The 16668-nt window shown below is 43.3% G+C and overlaps 2 protein-coding genes across 2 annotated transcripts; both read right to left on the minus strand.

The window, feature by feature from the left end:
• Positions 1 to 3386: 3386 nt before the first annotated feature.
• Positions 3387 to 7531, minus strand: LOC103764926 (ovomucoid-like). The gene is made up of 8 exons (XM_008931878.2): positions 7490 to 7531; positions 6981 to 7003; positions 6284 to 6417; positions 5982 to 6027; positions 4938 to 5065; positions 4749 to 4797; positions 3922 to 4043; positions 3387 to 3432 (listed from the first exon to the last, which is right to left on the minus strand). Exons 3-8 carry the CDS (start codon positions 6373 to 6375, stop codon positions 3387 to 3389), a joined length of 483 nt encoding a protein of 160 aa, XP_008930126.2. The 5' UTR covers positions 6376 to 6417; positions 6981 to 7003; positions 7490 to 7531.
• A 5807-nt stretch (positions 7532 to 13338) lies between these two features.
• LOC103764875 (ovomucoid-like) lies at positions 13339 to 15380 on the minus strand. The gene is made up of 4 exons (XM_018073546.1): positions 15282 to 15380; positions 14437 to 14453; positions 13885 to 14009; positions 13339 to 13427 (listed from the first exon to the last, which is right to left on the minus strand). Exons 1-4 carry the CDS (start codon positions 15334 to 15336, stop codon positions 13382 to 13384), a joined length of 243 nt encoding a protein of 80 aa, XP_017929035.1. The 5' UTR covers positions 15337 to 15380; the 3' UTR covers positions 13339 to 13381.
• Positions 15381 to 16668: the final 1288 nt, after the last annotated feature.

Raw genomic sequence — 16668 nt, forward strand, 5'->3', positions numbered from 1 at the left:
GCTGCAGGTAGCTCTTTAGTCCAAGCCCAGTGATCAGAGCAGGAGGTGTTGTCTCAGCCCCGGAGCCCACAGTGTGCACACAGACCTGCCCTTCTGTGTATTTATGTGCCTGTCCATAGCTGTCCTCATTCCCCACCTTAATTGTGAGAACTTCTCCACTTGGTTTCTAAAGCCATTATTGGTCCTGGCCAGTTTATTGTGCTTTAAGGAATGCTGCCCTGTCCACATCAAACCTAGAAAGGGATAATTATATGAGTGATAGGCAGGTTTGTAATATAATTATTTTTTTTTCCAAATAGTCACAGGATTCTCACAAGGGTGAATTTTCAAAGCAGTGATTCATCGGGGAAGCTGGTAATTTTCATTCTCTGGGCCCTTGCTGAATGCCAGTTCCGAGCCTTTGAGTGCGGCGTGATGACACTCACTAGACATTACGAAATAAATCACAGCATGAGAATGTGTTGTCTGTGAAACCAATTATACGTTGTTCCCTGGCTATTTTTGAGGATGGTTCTAAATTTGTTGAGTTGGGGTGGAGAAGCACTCAGATGTGACATGCTCTCATCGCTGCGTGCACAGTCCCAGATAGGACTGCTGACTCTCCTCCCTGAACTATTTAAACTCTAGCTGTCAATGTTTTCCAGTTTTTCACATTCCCAAACATATGTTAGGGCTCTGCTCCCACAGCAAGTGGCAATGAAGGGAATTTGATGGGGAATAGGGAAATCTGAGCTCTGTTTCCAGCTGAGGCTGTGCAAGGATTTGTGTTCAGCTGCACCATTTGCCAAACACCTCTTCAGATAAGAATAAGCTTAAACGTTAGTATGCATTCCCAAGGAGACAAAGCTTAGGACAGCGATGTGTATAGATATATCTCTTTGTTGGTTGCCCCAGTAAATTTTTAATCCACTAGTGCCAACTAAATTTTACACAGGAGTGAAAAAAATTAAAAATAATAAAGACATTTTCATACATTTTTTAGCAACAGAGGAAAGATGCTATTAACACCCCAAGCCAGCAAGGGAGGGAGTTTCTGTGAGAAAGTAATGTTATGGACGCCCTACATCTGGGGAAGCATTACAGTTCTCAGCTCGCTAGACATCTGAAAATCCACACAACAGAGAAACCATGACTGACAGGTGAATCCTCAGATATCTATTAAGTGTGAGCTCACAACACAGCCTCTCATATAATTTAGTTATCAAGTCCGTCAGCCACAGCGCCGTTCAAAACCACGCTCGGTTCTGCCACTCACAGCACTACCTGTTTGCCTTTTCTAGTTTCATACGTCACTGTTCATGACCACAGCCTTAATGCCTCAGCCCCTTATCTGCCCAAACATTTCAGTTGCTGCAGCACAACTGACTGGCTAAAGCCTCAGCAAATGCACTGCAGGGACCAACCCCTTCTGGGCTGAGGAGGGGAAAAGACTAAATTACCAAGCTGGTGATTATTGTTATTACCCATTTCCCCTTCTTTATAACATCTGAACAGTCCAGTTGCCAGTGTAGGTGAGGGAATTCTGTCCCTCTGACAATCTGGGATAGAAGAAGGGCACCTGGATCTTGTTTTGCATCCTAAGGGTTAGTTGGGCAAAGTCTTGCTGGTGTCAAGCTGAGTACTAACCTGTGCTGGGCCAGTCTTTGGACTTAAATACTACAAACCTTTCCATATTCTGGAGAGTCCTTGCTTATAGGCTCATGAGGCATCTGGAATACAATCACATATTCACCATTTGCCCTCCCTTTTGCTGCAGGTGAGCTCCTCTTTGGGCTTTTCCAAAGCCTTCTGAGCTCCTAAGAAAGTATCTGGAATCCTCAGGCAGAAACTACCACCACAGAGGAGCTTCACTGTAGGACCTCGCCATTGAAAACAATTTCCGTCTGTAGCCAAAACTCCACTAGTCTGTGGCCACTCTATAAACCTTCTTGTCCAACAAGAAATCATAGCCAAGCTCTGTCCTGTGTTGACAGGTGTCTGTTCACATCCACCAGCTATTGTTCCTTAACTATTCTTCAGACAGACAAGCAGGTAAACAGTGAGTACTCATATGACTCTTCAGTCCGTCTTTTATTAAGAGCAGTCATAAAGCCATAATGTGATTTATACTGCCTGTACTAATACAAAACCACCTGAAAATAAGACGTTTCATTACTCTTCCTAGAAGCACTGCTCTGGGCTGGTTCTAGGGGAAGAACGAGCCTCTTTATCTACAAAAATCCTTGTCAAGAAATTATCTTCTTCAGGAAGCAAGACGCAAAGAAAAGGCTTAGAAGTCACAGATTTTGTCCTAAATATCAGCCTTAGCAAGAGCTATTTTTTTACATAACAAGAGAATGGGAGGTGGAGAAAGGATGAGGAAGGGAATGTGTGAGCCATGGCACTTGGGAATTTTTGCCTGTGCTGTTTGCATATTAACTCCTTGACTCACCCAAAAACATGGCACATCATCGTGAACATTCATATGTATCACTGCTCCTCCAGTGCGTTCTTTAGGCTCCCACAAAGATGTTATCTCCATACCTTTTTTCCCAAGATAGAAAACATGTTGGAGCTACTAACACATCTGCTGGCCCTTCTTTCCTGGAGTTAGAAAATCCAAGACCTTTTCCCGAAGGGTCCCCTGCCTTATCTCTGTCTCAAATACCCCCAGTACAGCTTTTCAGTTTTCTTCTTCAAGAAGCTGAAAGCCTGAGCCCAGTCTAATTTCTCCTCAGGTTCTCATTAGGCTCATTACAGCCTTGCGTAGCTTGCTGCAATTTTCTGCTGACAGGCACAGTCTCGGTGGACACACCCTTCAAGGAAGCAGCAGTTCCTAATTTTCTTCCCTCCCTTCCTCCCTTTGACATAATCCTCCTTTTTATAATGCACCCCCAGACCCGCCCCTTGCCCAGGTGAGGCCAGGTAGGGCTGACTATGACCACCTTTCACACTTTCTCAGGGTCATCCCCCTATGTCAAGGCCCCTAAAAGGATCAGTTCCTCCAGTCCCAGAGCTGTAACAAGGACAAATCCATTTGCACTCTATAAAACGTCAAAATTAGGAAAGTAGCACTACTTTATAGCCTGGTTTCTCTTCTGATGGTTTGCTACAGAGTGACATTTTCTCATAAGGGCTTGGGTGAGTGTGTGATGTGCATTAAGTTTTGCTCTTTACTGTGGTTTATTCCACAACTTCTCCTGCCTGACAGATATGTACCCAAAAGCCTGAACACCATGAAAATAGAATCAAAACCAAACATTCCATGGCAAAGATTGTGGCTGCATTTAATTTATTGATCGATCAAAGCAGAGACCAATGCGTAACAGGCGAGGGAGCAAGGAAGAGCGTGTTTGATTGCAGAATTTGCAAGGGAGGAGTCATGATGAAGGGTCCAGCTCCAGCGCTTAGCACTCGCCCTGGTGGCGGAAGAGCAGATTTCCACGGCCGCGGCTGAAGAGGAAAGAGAGACCAAAGTTACAAACATGGATCTCATTTTCGTGGCCTAACTTCACCCAAATAAGCCAAATGCCCTTGTGCTCTCCAGCTTATTAAGTACTTCACTCAGTGTTTCATCTCTTCTCTGATTCCCCGGGTTACACACTTTCATGTGTTAGAGAGATTTGGGACAAACCCCATAATTTTGGACACCTCCTGCTGTCACAGTTTCAATTACCCTGACCAGGAGGGACTCAGCAATGCTATGAGCCTGCAAGCGGGAATCTGATTTTAATTGCAAGGGAAGGAGAAGACTCACTCAGGCTTAAGATCTGCAGTGCCTAGGGGGTGACACAGGAGTGAGCATTGGGAGAGGAACACAGGGCAGGGATGGATTTATCAAGGAGCTAATGGGAGCTCTGGGGCTTCCACACCAGCTGCCACCAGTGTGTGTGGGCTCCAGCTACTCTGGTTTCATGGCCACATGGTGAGCTCTGTACTTACTTAACTGCGCTGCAGAACTGGCACTTGTTTGCATAAGTTGTGCCATCGGAACCGCAAATGGGGTTGTACTCAGAGGTGCAGATGTTGATGCCCTTCTGCTGGCTGCAGTCAATGTACTGTGGCTAATAATGGAGCAAAAAACAGGTTTTAAAGCTTTTGTTCCCTGTATCTTCCTACATAAGTGCTTTATGTTTATTTAATATTCATGATATAGCAAAGCATAAAAGCAGTTTTCAGGAGCAGGGCTCTGTTGTTCCAGCAGTTCTGCAAACTCAGAGGCAGAGAATGTTCTTGCCTGGAAATGCCTGAAGTAGGGAGATGTCGGAGGCAAAAATATCTAATAAATACTATTATAAGTAGTGAAATGACCATGCTGATATTTCCAGGCTGGCTCTCCCACTGCCTGCCCTGGTTCAGCAGGCAAGCAGAGACAAGTGAACAGAAAGGAGGTGGTCAAAAACCCCACTGCAGCAAGTACTCCAACCTGGGAAATCACCACTACTAATAAAGGCTGGTAGTACAGGACCCTCCTGCTCTCCCACAGACAGGATGACACAGCATCTCTTGCTCATCCAGTTTCCCAGTAAATGAAGGTCTCAGCACCCACTGCCTGTTGTGTTCCAAGGTCAGAGAGGGGACCACATATCTGAACCATGGATTTGGTTCAATACCTATTGACCCTGACATCCTTTAACTACTTTCCTCAAATCCTATTCCCAGACCAAATGCATCAGGACAGTGCAGGCATTCTGTTATTTAGTTATGAATCAGTGAATTTATGTTGCAAAAGGTGACAGCAGCAAAGAGTGCAGATTTCTGAGCTTTACCTGCTGGTTGCACTGTCCATAATTCTGCAGATTCACTTCCAGTCCGCTCCTTTGGAAAGAAAGAGAGTTGAGAATGAATGAGCACAGTGCAGCTGCTTCATGAGTCAAACTACCTTGTTATGCTCCAAATACCAAGAGGAGCAGCTACTGATACAGAAAGCCATCCCACGACCCAGGCCCTTCACTTACGCCACAGCTCTACAGAAGAGGCACTTGTTTCTGTAGGTAACGCCATTGGTGCCACAGATGGGAGAGTAAGTCTGGGTGCAGGGAATGGTCAGACCACTGCCAGGCTTCAGGTGACCAGTACAGTCGACCTGAAACAGTCACAGAACTGCATTTTAATCTCTGCTCCCCTTGGCATCAGCCCTGTGTAATGGAGCATGGCACAAGAGACATCTCCCCCTTTCTCCAGAGCTTCAAGGGGACAGGTTTCTCCAGCCCCAGTGTGGTGGAGTTGGAGGAGCATAGACAAAAAATCTTGCATGTGGATGTAGCAGGGAGTATCTGTCCTGAAGTGGGCTTCATTGCTGTCATCTTGGGGATTTTCACCCTGAAGGCCACTGTGAAGGATCTTTGCCTAAAATACCTTATGCAGCAGCAACTTCTGCTGCAATGTACCAATGCCTCTTGAAAATGGAGTTTACACTCAGCTCACTGTTTCTGCAATCACTCCGAGTGTATTAAAATGGAAGTTATTGTATTATGTTAAATTGCACAGCCAGAGTGTTTCTTTACTCTCTCTCTCTCTCTGAACTAAAAATAGACATGCTTTACCACTTCATGGTAGCTCCATATATTGATAAACAAACTTTATGATAGAAATTCCAATAGAATCATTTTTTCTGTTACAAAATTATGATTCAGTCAAAATCCAAACTTCCTCTGGGAATTTCTTAACTTCAAGAAGCCTCTAAGTCTAAATCTGAAAAGAAGTGTTTTCATAACACTGAACAAAACATTCTCAAAATCAAAAGTTTCCTTTCTAAAGTCTGGTGTTATACAGAAGATATTTTGCACTTTAAAAGTCACTGATTTTAACAGTTCAAACAAAATGTAAATTAAAAACTTGCAAATTTGAAATTCTTCGTTTTCATTCGATTTCTGACAGTAAGAAATTGTGTGGGTTCAGTACAGAATTAATCCTAGGCAAGGTTTGTGTCTAGATCTCTGCCATAATTTCACCCACCGCTGCTCAGAGCAGCAGGAGAAGGAACCATTCTCAGACCATACCTTAACGCATTTTCCATCGTGTTTCTTGTCAAGGGCACGGTTACGGCTAGAGGGAGAAAGAGAGAAGGAAAGGAAAGATTAATCTCTTCATACCATGTAGTCATCTCAATCATCAAGTCTCTTGACTCGTAAAGCCCCAGTAATTAATCAGATTCTGGAGCTTTGACATGGAAGATCATGAGCATTAGGGAAGACAGAAACTTAAGAAAAATCTAGTCCACCCCACGATTAGTCACAACACCAAGGGCTTCTGCCTGCTGCTTGAACTGGCATTGTAGGTTATTGGGAGACCTTCTACTCACATGAAATCCTTGCAGAGGGAGCACTCATTGGGGTAGGTTCGGTCGTTGGTTCCACAGACGGGGCTGTAGTTGCGGGGACAGGCAATAGTCATGGTTTTTCCAGACAATCCAGACAGGTATGTGCTGCAGGAGGCCTGAGAAAGAGGACTTGTAATGTCTCCAAGTGGAGAGAAGGCTATGATTAGCTTGTGCTAATCATGTTTTTGCTGCGTTGGGAGGCTACTGATGGTTATTCTTTTTCTCTATGATTCCTCCAAGGTGAAGAGGAGAGAGAACAAAATACACCATGTATCTTACAGCATATGAAAGCACCTTTTTGCTATTAAGACTTAAAGTACTTTTGGTGAGAATTACAGGCAAAAATGATCATTCCTTGGGGAATGAAGACAGGGAAGATATTTAGGCAGTTATTCAATAGTCATATAGATTTTCTGCTGGCACTCTGTGCTGTGCTGACTCTCACTCTACATTATTAATCGCTGTCTTTTTAATCATCAACATGGTAAGTTATCTTTCTCTGACAAAGGTATTTTCTTATGTTGGGGAGAAGAGGTGCACTTAGGGGCACTTCTTTTTATTCGCTCTCCATTTTTAATTTTTTTTTTTCCTCAAGCCTTCCCTGGAATGCAGTGTGAGTATGAATTATTGATCTAGACTTAGAAATCAAGACTAAATCACAAGCAATTCTACTACTCACCCGTTGTTGAGCAACAGCAAGATCTGCAATAAAAACAGAGATTAGAAAATATAAAAATTGTACAATGTCCTTGACTAAAGTTCTTTGGAATCATCAAATTACCTACAGAGTAACCAAATACACTTTCTCATTATTGAGAAGTGATTGTTTTCCCAAATGTTTTATCTACTCTAAGTAAATGAGAAGTTATATACTGAAATTAAAAAACTCAATTATTTGTGAAACCAGGAATTTTGACTCACTAAAGAAGAAACAGGACATAAAATATTCTACTTTTTTTTTTTTAATCATTATTATCCCCACTAAGGCTCATAAACTTAAAGCAGACATAGATCCTACCAATCTATAGTGTTTGTCTGTGTAAGGGTGATGTTCATTAAAAGAGAGCCCACGTATTCCTAAATCATCACATCCCCAAAAGGCTGCACTCTCCTTAAGGATATATATAGACATGCAGAGGATTGGGAGGACTAGAGATGCCAGCATAGACTGTAGCAAAAATGACTTACCAGAAAGGCAGCCAAGAAGGACCAGCCCAAGAAGGGCAATGCTACTTGCCATCTTCATGTCGGCGGTGCTGTAACGGCTGCTGCTGGAGAGTCTGTAGCCGGTGAGTTTGGGGATGGTTCTCAGCCTCCTCTGTCCCCACTATATATATATACATCTCCCTGACCTTGTGAAGTCATCACAGAAAGTAATTATTTGCTCTGTAAACTAAGAAAATTGTATTGATTATTGAGTCGAGCTCTAAAGAATACTTGCTTGTTAGAGAGATGCCCAGAAGAATTAAACAAAAATTTGAGCTACACCCAGCTTGTTAACAAAGCCACCCTTCTGTACAACGAGTGATTTGTACTTTGCAAACAGGAGCACTGTCTCAATAGTGGATGTTGTGAAATTACGTATGGAAGTTGGGGAAGGAAAAAAAAAAACATTTGTTGGAAGTGTTTGCCTTACACACACCATATCACACATGCTAGACAGGAATGGGGTGCCAGGACACTTTCATGGTACAGCAGAGTGAGGGAACAGCATCATGGGACACTCTAAGCTTTCACAGACATCAACTCTGGGGTTTGGCAGACATCAGTGTACTTAAAAGGTTCTGAAGGCTCAGTGAATCTCTCCACACTCTCTGCTGTAATTTTCTGGTACACTGGATTTCTCACCAACAGGAAGGAAACAGTCATCACTCGAGGAAAGCATTACCTAAAACCTCAGAAGTTTATAAGACAATTTTATGAAGGAGCAAGAATTATTAATCTTTTGGGAATGGGCATTAGTCTGATTAAGAAATTATAAGAATAAATACCCTTAAATCTGTACTGGGATAACGTTTCCTATTAATGGCAAGCAAGTGGTATTCTGTGCAGGTGACACGGGTTCCTTAATACCAAAGACATTCCAGAAAAATTTCCAGTAGCTGCAAACAGAAGGCGAGCTGTTAGGCTCCCCCCTTCCCCCACAATTATATGGCATTAAATTTAGAGTGTCAGCTGAAAGTCGTGTTTTAGGGAAGATAAGTGATAAATAATGTGCTAGGCTCTGCTAAGTGGTTCAACTCTATCACAGGTGTATGGAAAAACAAATAAGGGATATTGCATGAAATAATAAATTTTTGATTTAAGGTAGTCATGGAAGGAAGTGACGGATGGAACTTGTTTGTGCTTTAGAAGAGGTTTGATTCATACATGTGGCTTAAAGGCAGCCTGAGTTTTAAATAGAAAATCAGAATTGGTTTTCTTATTATCCTGGGAGATGTTCAACACTTGGCATGAGCAGATAAATCATAAAAACATAGCTGAAAGTGTAAGGGAATTGTAGTCACAGAATAGAGCTTGTGGGATTTGGCCTGATTATATCAATGAAATCATTTTCCTGAAAAATAAATGAATAATGCTATTTGGATCTCATTCACAAATATCACAAGTTGAAGGGTTCCTTTGAAAGTTGTTTCTGTTGCATTCTTAGTATCCTGAGTGAGTTGACTTTCAGATTCCTTGAGCTGATTGTGAGCATATTTGGAAAGGAAGCATTAGTCACGGAAGCATTAATAATTATTATTTTCCAGGGGCAGGAATGCCAAAACCTGAAAACAAAGCTTCCTCACAACTTGCACCAGCTGCTGGTGGATGTGGTGCTTGCCAGCTCTGTGGTGGCTGGGGAGGCTACAGGAACAGAGTCTGTCTCCTCTTCAGCCCTGTAGCCTGAGCTTCTCCATACCCACCTCCAGATCAGAGATCCTCAGCTAGCAGAAGCTGTGATGCTTCTGTTTCCTCTCCTGCAAGACTGAAATCACACTGGAGCTGTTGAGCATGGCAGGTATCTGCCAGGGAGTGGCACTGCTCTCATGTTTGCCCAACACCTGCCCTTTCATTAGCTAGATCCGCTGGGAAGATCCCCTCTGATCCCCATGCGGCTTCTGAGGGTCTGAGTGGCCAGCCAGGACTGCTCCAAAAGCAGTTCTCCTCCCAAAACTCCTGCCACTTCACAGGGCAGCAGGGAGAAAAGGAGAAGCAAATAAGGAGCCCTGCTACAGGGTCTGTGGAAGGGATGGGAGATAATGGACAGCAGCCAGGTCAGGGCTGGGAGAGCTGCTGGGGCAGATGTAACAGAGATTGCACAAGGAGCAACATTAATAGGAAACAGAGGGAACAGGACAGGAGTAATTGTGGGGAAGAAGATGGGCTGAAAACAGACATTAGGAACAGTCAAAAACAACTGTTCTCAGGCAGTGAGCCTCAGGAAATGTGATACACATGTTGCAAATGGGAAGGGCAGAGTGCATCCACCTACCCAAACCCCTCTGTGATATTTGTGAAGGTGCCAGACTCTTTTCAGTGGTGCCCAGCTACAGGACAAGGAGTAATGGCCTTAAACTTGAAACACAAGTTTCACCTCAATATGAGAAAGAACTTCTTTACACTGATGGTGGCAGAGCACTGGAACAGATACGTGGGAGGTTGTGGAGTCTCCCTCTCTGGAGACATTCAAAACCCCCCTGGATGAGTTCCTTTGTCACCTGCTCCAGGTGAACCTACCTTGGCAGAGGAGTTGGACTGGATAAACTCCAGGGGTCCCTTCCAGCCTAAACTACTCAGTGATTCTGAGATTCTGTGATTCTGAGATTCAGGAATATCATGACAGTGGGCTCAGTAAAGTGGTTTTCACCATAGGATTATTTTAGCATTTCTACAGACATGAGATCCATAGAAAAGCTGAAATAAAACTCTTCCTGCTGTTTTAGGTTCTTAGAGGGCAAACATTCAAGAAGGTTATGGCCACATGAATGGGGTAAATGTTGGCAGTGATATGATGGGTTCTCTTGTATTAAGGTAAATTTCCAATAATTCTGGAAATTCTACCCATGTTCTAATCCAGAAGTATTTCTTCCCATAGCAGTGATATTCTCCAGGGAAGCTTTTGCTCTTGTCTTGAGATTCCCTATCTCAAGCAAGTCCATAGTCTACCACGACCTACAGAATTCTTCATTGATGTTCCCTGCTTTAGTTTAAAACTTGTCACAGGCTTCATCTGGCTACAAAGAGCAATGATACCCCTTTTTTTTTTTTTTTTTTTAAAAAAAAAAGGTGGATGTGTGCATGCAAGTCCACGTGTTGTTATTCCTGCTGAGGTATCATTGTCCTTGCTCCGGTACCCTGCTGTCACACCATAATCGAGAGCAAAGCAGTACCACACTCAAGCCTGTGCTGCTGTAGAAACCGGCGCAAACTGCGTTCCTCTGTGGTTGACTGGCGATGTGGAACACTGGAAGAGCTCTCAGACACGTTGCTGTTCCCAGACCTCTGCACACGGGGGCAGAGCTGGATCTTCTATCAGAACATAAATTCAATTTACAGCCAGCAAACCCCCTGCTCTAAGCCGCACTCACCTAATATTTCTCCGTGTAGTTCAGCCATCTGATTGCTGCCTGCATATCTCCAGTCTTTTAAGAATAGATGATATCATAGGCAAGAGTGTCTGGAATAATTTAACTGTCTGGAAGCTGCATGCTAATAGCAAAAGGCTGAGGATCCCAGTCCTGCAGTAAATCTTAGCTCTGCCTTGCTGCAATAGCTCTGACAGACAGTCCCCCAAAACGATGTCCACAATTAACTTCCTTTTAAAATATAGTTTTATTTTTCTCCTCATCAAGAAAGAGCATAATAACAAACCATTTATCCTGCATGAAGCCTCAGAGAGAAACTGCATTAACAGAAAGGTCTAGACTGGCCTGAGGTATATTTTGGCCAGTAACAAGTAGAATAATTCACTAAAACAGGAAGATGAATATAAAATAAAGCAGAACGAAATAAGTACATGCAATGTGTTAATCAGGTTGTGAAGTAATTGAATGGCATTTCCTACATTCACAAACAACAGATAATGACATGAAGTGCCGAGAATACTGCTTAGAGAATTGTACCATAAGATACCTCGGCAGGCAGACAATGTTTCCTGCCTTGAATTTCCTGGAGGGAGAGTTAGATTAGTAATGGTGAGAGGATTTTGTGCTGTTGTGGCAGGATTTTATTGAGAAGCAGTAAAAAAAATTATTTCCAACAAGGTGCCCATAAAAGAGGACTTTCTTTCTCTCTGTCCTAAGGAGCAGGATGGGAGGATGAGCCTACTGGGGCAGGAGGCCGGGAGTGCCACTGAGGTCCTGCTCTTTGTTACACCTGAGCAACACTGCTAGCTCTGCATTAGGGAGGAGGATCTGTCCCAGTTCCTTTCTACTCACAGTTTCCCCTCAATCTCCTGATGGATTTTCCTGTTTAGCAGACAGGGCCCCTGGAAGATGCCCTCTGAGGATCACGGGGATCTTCAGCGCAATCAGGAGCTCTTCTTGTCTCCAAGGCATCGTGGTTCCTGAGGGCCATCCTCATCCTCTCTGCTGCTCCCCAGGAAAGAAAATAAGTGCTGGAGCTGGTGTTCTCTTACCCCGATTCCCACACTCTGTGGAGAGGGAGAAGAAGGAGCATGAACCCCGCGAGCCCCACACCCCTGGCACTGCCTCCCAGAGCCTCAATTTACCTTGGTCCTCAGAAATCACATCTGACATTGAAATGCCTTCCTGCACACAGACCCCCCTCTCACAGAAGGGATATTCCAGCCTCAGGAAGGGACTTGGCACTAAATGGTTGTAGAGAGTCATGTCTTTTGGAAATAAATTGTCTCTTTTAGAGAGTGCTCTCTCCGGTCTCTGGGAAGTGACACATTGTCACTTAAGATCATTAAGTATTTGACTATGAGACTTGCTGCCTGTATAGCACGAGGCACTGCCAGCGCCTCACTTTTAATGAATAATAAATTAACACTATGACTCTGAGACCTTCCTTTCATCAGCCGAGATTTCCAGAGGCCGAAGAATCTCAAAGGATCCTCTACAAGTGGCAGTTGACGTCACCACGTACAAGCAGCAGCTCAATGATGGGTGAGGTGCTGGAATGGCAGTGATTGTTAGCAGTACTCTGAGCATCAGGTCTGTTAGGACTGGCTGCCCACTGGTTTTCTGCAATACCCCACAGCAATGAACATTACAAACACGAACATGGGCAGCAAGGTGTCCTGCTTGCCCAGAGAAAACATCCTGTGCCATTGCTTTGGGCAGCAAAGCAGGTTGAAAAAGGTGGGTTTCCAGTCCTGCCTGCGAGGGGAAGAGAGGCAGTTTGGAATCTCACCTTCTTTGCCTCTTCTCTTGTGGGCATAAGAAATTGGGGATAACCCTGGAAAACTGAAACAAGGATGAGCAGCTCATGGTGCCAGCAAGACCCTCTTTGCCACCATGGCTTTTGCAAAACAACCCCAAAACACCCCATCTGCAACAATCTTGGGACTGCCTTTAATTATGTGAACACTGAGGTTTACCTGGGGCCCCTTCATGCTGCCAGTCTGTGAAACAGTAATGCTGGGTGAGACTGCAGGTATTTGACAGAAGCAGCTGTGGAGGGAGGCCATTCCTCTCACCCAAGCAGAGAGTCTGTCTGTGATACCCTCAGTGGAGTAAATCAACAGGAGCAGCAGGATGCATCTCCAGCCCTGGTTTTCTTTCGGAAAGCTGGGTGAAGGCTGATGCCCACAAGATCTACCCATTGCCTTTGCAGTTGGGGTTGATTTTTTTGTAGATCAGAACATTGTACTCCCTCTCCTGGAATAATTTCCCCATTAATTCCCACATCCCAGGACTGTTGCAGCGTTATAATCATGCAACATCTTAGGTAAAACCAGAATGAGATTAAGGCAAGACATAAATGCTGATGGCTTTTTTTTTTTTTATTAAGCAGAGGTTTCAAGGTTTATCAGAAGCTTTCAAGGGTCAGGTCAAGACTTTAGGAAATTATCTGCCATGGGGAACATTGCCAGGGAGGGATCCTCTTTCTCAGATGAAGGCTGTTGAGAACTCAACAGGCACTCATAGACCTCAGTTCAAGAGTCCGACGGCTTCTCCTGCACAGAAGGAAATCAGTAGCTCAGAGATGGAACATCTGAGCTTTTACTGTTGGTCTGTCTCTCCTCTACACCACAGGGGAACTTCTGAACTATATTCCATCCATTTTCTTTTATTATTAACATACAAAGACAAGATAAATTCTTAATTTAAAAGAACAAATAGTCTGTAGGAAACCGACTTTTTTTGCTGGAAGAAGGCTCTTCAGCAAGTCACTTAAGAGGGAAATGGAGAACTCTATGCTATCTCTTTATATCTGTAAGAAAACAGTTCCTGGCAGACTCTCCCAGTAAAAAACAAACAAACAAACAAAAGCAAAAACAAAAACAAACCTTGCTGATGAAATAACAGGTAAACAAAATAAAAGAACTTTACTTCTCCAACCAGTCTCCAAGTCTGATTTGCTAGTTCGAGCTAAGTTAGTTTAGTTAGTGAAGAGGTTGATTTCATACGTACGCGTATGCATTGCAGAATAAGCATTTGTTGCCGTATGTGACACCGTTAGACCCGCAGTGTGGCATGTACTCCATGGTGCAGAAGTTTCTGGATGCCAGCTGGTTATTGCAGTACTGGGCTGCAAACTGTATTCATAATAAAAAAAAAAGCTCTCAACCAAAGATATGCAAGAAAGGTGACGTTAGGAGACCCCACACACGCCCTGAGCTCGCCACTTATTGTCCAGAAGCAGATGCTGAGAAAAAGCCCAGGGACAGGGCAGGATACAGCAATATGTTGCCTCCCACCAGGTAGAGCCTGAGTAACCACTGTACATGATGCTGCAGTAACTTTGACAATAAGTGGGACATGAACTGGATATCGCCCTACTTGTTAAAACTGTCATCAGATGAAAATGGCAATTTCACCCATCAATATCTATGGCAGATACTGTTCAGACAGCTGGATGTCTCAGGATTTTCAAAGGCTCAGTCACAATGTGATTAGTAAGGACTCATACAAAAACTCCTTTAAGGAAATAAAGGATCAAAAGTAGAAAAATCTGTCCCTTACCTGCACTGCACCAGTAGCTGGGAAAAAAAGAAGAAAAAAGGAAATATGTTACAAATGTAATTCATGAATTCTGTTAAAATCTGTAAATTAATGCCCTGAATACACAACTTCCAATTCACTGTGTGTTAGCAAATTGCTTCTTAGACAAAAGGAATTTCAGGCAAAATTTTGTGCCCTACTCTATGTTGATTCTGTAGTATTGTTTTGGTTTTTTTAATGAGGGCTACAGTCAAGATGGAAAAAGGTATGGAAAATGAAAGAAGAGAAAGTTTTCATGGTTCAAAAGATGGAGCAGGACATGTACTCAAAGCAAAGCAAGTTATTGAGGCAAGCAGGGTTGTAAAGCTGACAAGTACACAGAGACAGCATCTTATATGCATTGCCATTGTTATTCTTAAACAAGAGGAATATTTAGTGAGATGTAAATTTATAAAGCTTCTACAGCAGTTCAGGCTCTCAGATTGCATCTCGGTTCAGGATGACTACAGGAAATATTCATTTTCATTCAGTAAAATCATTTGTGTTTCTGTGACATTTCAGAGGTTAAATACTGGATGTCTGACTCTCTGGGTTGTACCACGTACATGTCACTTCTTTCATTATGCATAAACTAGCGCTGAGAGTAGAGCTGTTCCCACAGTTGTTCTTACCCACTCAGTTCTGTTGCTAAAATATTACCCCATAAGTGATAGTCTTTGATGTCAAGTCTTTTCAACACTATCTTTCTAGGAGTAAATAAGTCCTTGCAGAATGAAGCTCTTTCCAGTCTGGGGATGTTTTTTTGTGGTTCTAAAGACAGCCAGCGCTTACTCAAAGGCAGAGCAGGAGGCAGTGGAGCAACTCACCTGAGATGCAGCAAAGGGCCAGAGCGATCACCAGTAACACACTTGTCACCTTCATGGTGGCTGGAGCGTCTGTGAACAGCAGTGCTTGGCTTTTGCTCAGTAAACACAGCCCTGATTCTGCCCTCAGCTGGTAACTGCGCTTATATTCCCGCCCGCACGGTTGGGTGTGTGTGTGCTTGCGCGTGCTTGTGCATGTTCATATCTGCCTTATCCACCCTTATTCTGGAATAACATTCCCAGTCTTTTGTTGCAGTGGCAATCCCGATAGAGGGAAGCCGTGCTGTAAGCCAAGAAGGATGTTTCTTCATCAACGGGAGTCACAAGAAGTTTGGATGTGTTAGATACACCCTCTGTGTCGTTATTGTAAGTGAAATATGTGACAGTTTCCTTCTGAAGGATCGTAGAAAGTTCCTGCAGGCAAAAGAGCGACTGTACAAACCTGAGCAGCAACTGCTGTCAGATTTTCTGTGTGCACGTATCAGTGCCTATTTATGTACGGTGTTTTTTCAAGAGAAAAACATTGAATGAAATGCTTCTGTAGCAGAAAGTGTCTCCTTTTATTTTTGTGCTTCACCACAGTAAAGCGTCATTAAGTTATAGTGAAACCAGGAAAACAATGAACTGGGAAGGCAAGTAAGAGTGTGTCACAGACACTGAAAGGAGTACTTGGAAAGGACAAGGAATGGAGCAACTTTTATGGGATTATGCAAATTTACAATTGTTATTTCCCTTAAAATCCATTAGCATTGCAGTAATAAGCTTTTAGTATGATGATGACAGAATGATGTGAGGCCCTAGCATGGATCCCAGAAAAGCTGAACCCAATCTGGAAATCGCTGCTTCATCCATCTGCCCATCTCAGCATAAATCCTTTGTTGTACCACCAAAGCACCGCTTTTTGGGACAACCTCATTCCATCAAGGAGAGCAAGCAGACTCCCAGAAGAAATGCATGTGGGAGATATTATATTTTAGAAGGGATATGTCCAATTTATTTATGTTACTCTTGTGTGGATCAAAAAACCACCAATTCAATACTCAAACAGAGGACAAAAGCAAAATAAATTTCATGGACAATATGCCAATGACAGGTCACACTCTCAAAAAAACAGAAGGATACTTTGTCCTTGGATTGTGAAACACTGCCGAAATACTTCTTGGGCTGGCAAAGAGCCTTGTGTTATTAAAGACTAAGAGAGAAGACAAGTAGGCAGGAGTAGGCACCATCCCTAGGAAGGCATTTATCTTAAAACACTTGAAGGTTGCTAAAGGATGATTTCAAGATGATAAAAACCTAGTAATAAGTCATTTGGAGGACCTAGACAAATAGACTGGGACCATGCACGTGTCTGAAAAATATGGGCTTTGCCCACAGACTATCCTTGTAG

This window comes from Manacus vitellinus, unplaced genomic scaffold, assembly GCF_001715985.3.
Source record: "Manacus vitellinus isolate BGI_N305 unplaced genomic scaffold, ASM171598v3 scaffold_25_pilon, whole genome shotgun sequence".
In the NCBI taxonomy this organism is placed as follows: domain Eukaryota; kingdom Metazoa; phylum Chordata; class Aves; order Passeriformes; family Pipridae; genus Manacus; species Manacus vitellinus.

Bases quoted from the DNA above. Each gene is read 5' to 3' on its own strand.
- LOC103764926 (XM_008931878.2), bottom strand. From the start codon at position 6,375: ATGACTATTGCCTGTCCCCGCAACTACAGCCCCGTCTGTGGAACCAAC. The intron at 6,028-6,283 runs GTGAGTAGAAGG...TTCTCCCTCTAG, and splicing joins TCCCTCTGCAAGGATTTCAT to CCGTAACCGTGCCCTTGACA. The intron at 4,798-4,937 runs GTAAGTGAAGGG...TTCTTTCCAAAG, and splicing joins CTCTTCTGTAGAGCTGTGGC to GAGCGGACTGGAAGTGAATC.
- LOC103764875 (XM_018073546.1), bottom strand. From the start codon at position 15,336: ATGAAGGTGACAAGTGTGTTACTGGTGATCGCTCTGGCCCTTTGCTGC. The intron at 13,428-13,884 runs GTACGTATGAAA...CCTTCTGTGCAG, and splicing joins TTATTCTGCAATGCATACGC to GAGAAGCCGTCGGACTCTTG.